This window comes from Merops nubicus, unplaced genomic scaffold (assembly GCF_000691845.1).
Source record: "Merops nubicus isolate BGI_N331 unplaced genomic scaffold, ASM69184v1 Scaffold40487, whole genome shotgun sequence".
Lineage (NCBI taxonomy): Eukaryota > Metazoa > Chordata > Aves > Coraciiformes > Meropidae > Merops > Merops nubicus.
The window spans coordinates 1-4,525 of NW_008622993.1; the positions used below are offsets into that span (position 1 = coordinate 1).

The 4,525-nt window shown below is 45.2% G+C and overlaps 1 protein-coding gene across 1 annotated transcript; it reads left to right on the forward strand.

Moving 5' to 3' along the window:
• Nucleotides 1-625: 625 nt before the first annotated feature.
• Nucleotides 626-4,525, forward strand: GRPEL1 (GrpE-like 1, mitochondrial (E. coli); the record flags this gene model as incomplete). Its single annotated transcript, XM_008944957.1, has 3 exons — nt 626-794; nt 2,152-2,233; nt 4,120-4,525. Coding segments are annotated over 3 exons (598 nt in total), but the record flags the coding sequence as incomplete, so codon positions are not given.

Genomic DNA, 4,525 nt, shown 5'->3' on the forward strand with positions numbered 1-4,525 from the left:
CTCCTGGCCCGGCCGTGGGGCTGGAGGCCTCGGCGCCTGAGGCGTTGGTGTGGCGTGCGGGGATCCAAGGCCTGTTGTCAGTGTGGCACTGATCCACCCGCCTGTCTGTGGGCCGGTCTGCTCAGGCAGCTCGTCTGGTTCAGCCTGAGGAACGGCAGGACGGGGTCAACAGTCACCCTCATGGCGACTGGCCCGTTCTTGACGTGACGTGATATTCACCAGATAGCAACGAGATACAGCCGTGACACAGGAGGCGATTGGCCGTCGCTCTCTAGCAACCAGCAGCGAACTGCTGTTGTCGTTAGTGTGTTTTCTGGGAGGCTGTTGCAGGTGATTGCATCACATGAAGTGGATTTGTTTCCTCATAGAGTACTCTGCTGAAAGCCAGCTCATAGCCCCCTTAAAAGTGCTGCAACTTTATAAACTGCCCAGTGGCTGTTATATCACAGCAAAGTTATTTTTGCAACAGTTTGGATGGGCTAAGTTCAGTTACTTCTGAGGAAAGGTTCTACAAACAGTTTTCACAGACTTAGAATTGCTGTATTAATTTGTGCTTTAATGTGAGAATTTCCATATCTGACAAAGTAAACAACTGATCAATATTGTGTACATGTTTTTGCCTTAGGACTTCTCCACGACTGCTTTGTGTAGCAACACAACAGAAAAATACTGGGCAGAACTTGGAAGAGGACCCGAGTCAGAGCCAAAATGAGCAGAAAGTTGAACCCAGCTCTGCTGAAAAAATGTTAGCTGAAGAAAAGAGCAAACTGGAAGAACAACTTAAAGAAGTTACTGTAAGTGTCTTTTGGTCATCAGGTTGCATACTTCACAAATTGCATACCTAAAAGTGTTTATTACAGGTTCTCGGGGCACAGTCTGGATACGTTTGCGTGGCTGCTGTTTAGTTGTTGAATAAAAACCTGCAACTCAGCAACGTCTTTAAACTTAAGAGTAGATGTGACATGCATCCCTGGTCCAGTGTTAAGATTTTGGATAGTTTCTTTCCGATTTCTGGATTAAATTTGTCCTTCTCCAGCCTGAAAATTTGTTACTGAGTTTCAGAGACTTCAGTTCACTTAGATTTTATCCAGTGAAGTAATTTTTGGAAGCCCAGGGAAGATTGTGAGTGTGTCTGTGATGTGTGTGCCAAGAGTAGGCTTTCTGAAAACGGCTGCTGACTTTTCAAAGGTCGAGGTTAATGATGCTTAGCTTTTATATAATAGTGTACTTATTACGTAGGAAGGGGATGTTTCAAACTTGCTGTGTTGGAGAGCCTTCCAAACACAAGGCTGAAGCCTCGCCTTTGGCTGGCTGGCTCAAGGTATCTTGCGTTCTGCCCTGTGTGTGACTTAAGCAGAGGGTGAAGGATACCCTGAGAGGTCAGAGGCGTGGATTAAACAGGGGTGTTGCTTTTCTGGAGGAGTGCTTTATATGAAATGTCTTTCTAGGGCATTTGAGACTTTGAGAGGTAGCCCAGAACCTTCTGTAGGAGCAGCCCCTATGGATCATACATGGATTTCGTTTCCTTCCCGTTGCCCTTCCCAAAGCACTGAAGGACAAAGCTGAGATGTCAGTTAACATCTCTGCTGACAGCATTTGCTACTGGCTACCTAATGGGGCTCTTCAGTCAACTCATGGACTATTTTTGGCCTGTTTTGAGATTCTTCACTAGCATGTGAAAGTCAAACATAGTCAAAGTAGAAGCCCAGCGTGGAGTTTGGGTTTGGGTGCTGAAGCACTCACCCTGAAGTGCATAAGTTTATTGAATTTCATTCTTGGTGCATCTGCTGCTAGGTGTCCATATTGCTAGGAACGGGCCCAGACTTAACCCAAACAACAGAGGAATTAGACTTCATAGTCTGAAAAATAATGGAGGATGCTCTGTGGTATGTTTGGAGAGGGAAGAGATGGTTTGAAAGTCACGGCTGGGTTGAATCTCATTTCTGTCTGTGCTAAAGCGAGGCAAACATCTGCCTTGCTAGGAGGGATGCTGTGATCATTGGCACGTTGTCTTCAGATTACTCTTCAGACGGTGGGTTTTGGCTATGTAGCTGTTTAAAATGCTGGTTTACACTGAATGTGCTGGTTTGAGTTATTGTCAGCTGCCCAACCACCAGGAATGAAATCTCCTGTGTTGATTTTTCTCTCTAGGACAAATACAAGCGTGCCCTGGCAGATGCAGAGAACGTGAGGCAGAGGAGCCAGAAGCTGGTGGAGGAGGCGAAGCTGTACGGTTAGTGGGGGCTCCTCTGTCCCAGCTCCCTGAGCCAGGAAGATGGGGCCGCCTGGCCCGCAGCTCTGCTGGGCTGCACCTCCCAGTGACTCCTCCTGCTCAGAACGTGCCTGAGGCAGAGGCTGGAACAGATCCTGGCTTTGCAGGGGAACTGTACTCGTCCTCTCGGTAGACAAGGGCAAGGATTGAACTGCTACAGTCAAAAACTGAAATGTTCTTTAAATTTGATATCTGATTTCCTGCAGTATGTACCACACTGGTAGATTTTGCAGTAAGGTTTGCAGCCTGAAGTTTACCTTTTTCAGGCACTTTGGTCTCGGAACTGACTGCAAAAAAAAGCTGAACCAAGAGCATGGAATACTAGCTTTCCTGCTGGTTAGGATTGGTTTTTTTCTTGGTGTTTCTTTTGGGTTTAGTTTTTGGAGTGGTGTTTTTTGTTTTGTTTTGTTTTTAGCCTTTTCTAGTTGAATAACTTTTCTGTTGTGTTGAAAGCCAGAGCTTTCAAATTGAAATAATACATTCTAGAGGTGTGGATTCTTTTCAGTGGTAGGAATGTACAACCACTGGCTACAGGAGTGCTAGAAACACATCTTTGTTGGAGAGCTGGGCTGCTGGCGTCTGATTTAGCTCTTCTGACAGTCCAAACACAAATCTGTGAAACAGATTAATTTCTGAGATGCATAAATTTACAGAGAGTTGCAGAGATGATGTACAAAAAAACCAAAACAAACCACTTTCTGAAGAGTTTGGTTATTGTTTGATCTGTATCACTAGACAGTGGGTTAATCAGTGTTGGGAACACTCCTGCACTAAACTAAATCCACAGTTTTAGTTTTAATTTAAAACCTTGATTCACTTGGTGATATTTTTGGAACTACTTGGACACTATAAAGTGCTGGAGTCTCTATGGAGTTGTGCAGTTAAGGTGACCCTTTCCTGAGCACTACACTAGCTGATCCCTACTTGCTAGATACTTCCATCGTTTTCTTTTTTTAAACTGAAGTCTTGTCCCCTAGTAATGCTCATATCACTTCTTTGTAAGGAAAAAAGCATCCAAATTGTGAGCTAGAATTAGAAGGCTGTCTGTGGCTTAAAAAAAAAAAGCGAAGCTACCAAAATGTGGCGTGGTTTGTCATTGGCTTACCTCTAGGTAGAAATGTGTTATTCTTCTGAATTGTTTTGAATTTTTCATGATTTCTAGAGACAGTTTTCCTTGCATGAAATTAGTCCAGACTCTTTCAGCATGAGTCAGAGAATAGCTGCAGGACACAGACTGTCCTTAGCTCGGGAACTGCTCAACCTTACGAGGCACTGCTGCTGACGCTGTGGAAGTGGTGTGTAGTGGGAAGGAGAGGTTTGAATTCTTTTCATGCAAGGAAGAATCCCTGTTCATCTTTTGGACTCCTCATCCATCTGACTACCTGCTTTTTCTTATGCATATGTTTTTTGCACATCAGGTGAAATACTGGGAATTGGGCAACGTGATGCTCTGAAGTTGAGGAGAATTGCAGGATGAGAGAGACACAAGGGAATTGCATTAAGCCATCTGATGGTTTTGGTGACTTCAGTTACAATTTTAGCTGTTAATGTCATGTGATCAGCATAGCTTTAACTTTTGAGTTGAAACACTGTTTTTTTCCATAGACCTCTAGGAGGTGGTGGGGATTCAAGGTATCTGTAATAGTCCTGTATCGTCAAGTAAAATTGGAGAGGACATTTTACCCCAGATGTCTCCAAATAACAAGATACAGTACGATGCATCTTGTTAAAAGAGTACAGATTATTGCTATGGGGTTTTGAGGTTGTGGGTTGGTTTGGGGTGTTTTTTTAGCGCTTGTTTCCCCCAGTGGACTGATCGCATTGCCTTCCCTTTTATTTCTTCTTAGGGATTCAGAGCTTCTGTAAGGATTTACTAGAAGTTGCAGACATTTTGGAGAAAGCGACAGAAAGCGTTCCAAAAGAAGAAATTAAGGATGACAACCCTCACTTGAAGAGCTTATACGAAGGTCTTGTTATGACAGAAGTACAGATGCAGAAAGTGTTTAAAAAACACGGCCTGCTGAGACTGAACCCTGTGGGAGCCAGGTTCGACCCCTACGAGCACGAGGCGCTGTTCCACGCGCCCGCGGCCGGGCGGGAGCCCGGCACCGTCGCCCTGGTGTCCAAGGTGGGCTACAAGCTGCACGGGCGCACGCTGCGGCCGGCCCTGGTGGGCGTCGCCAAGGACGCCTAGCTGCCCAGCCTCAGTCTGAAATGCCATACAACTATTACACGCCTGGATGGGTTTTCTCT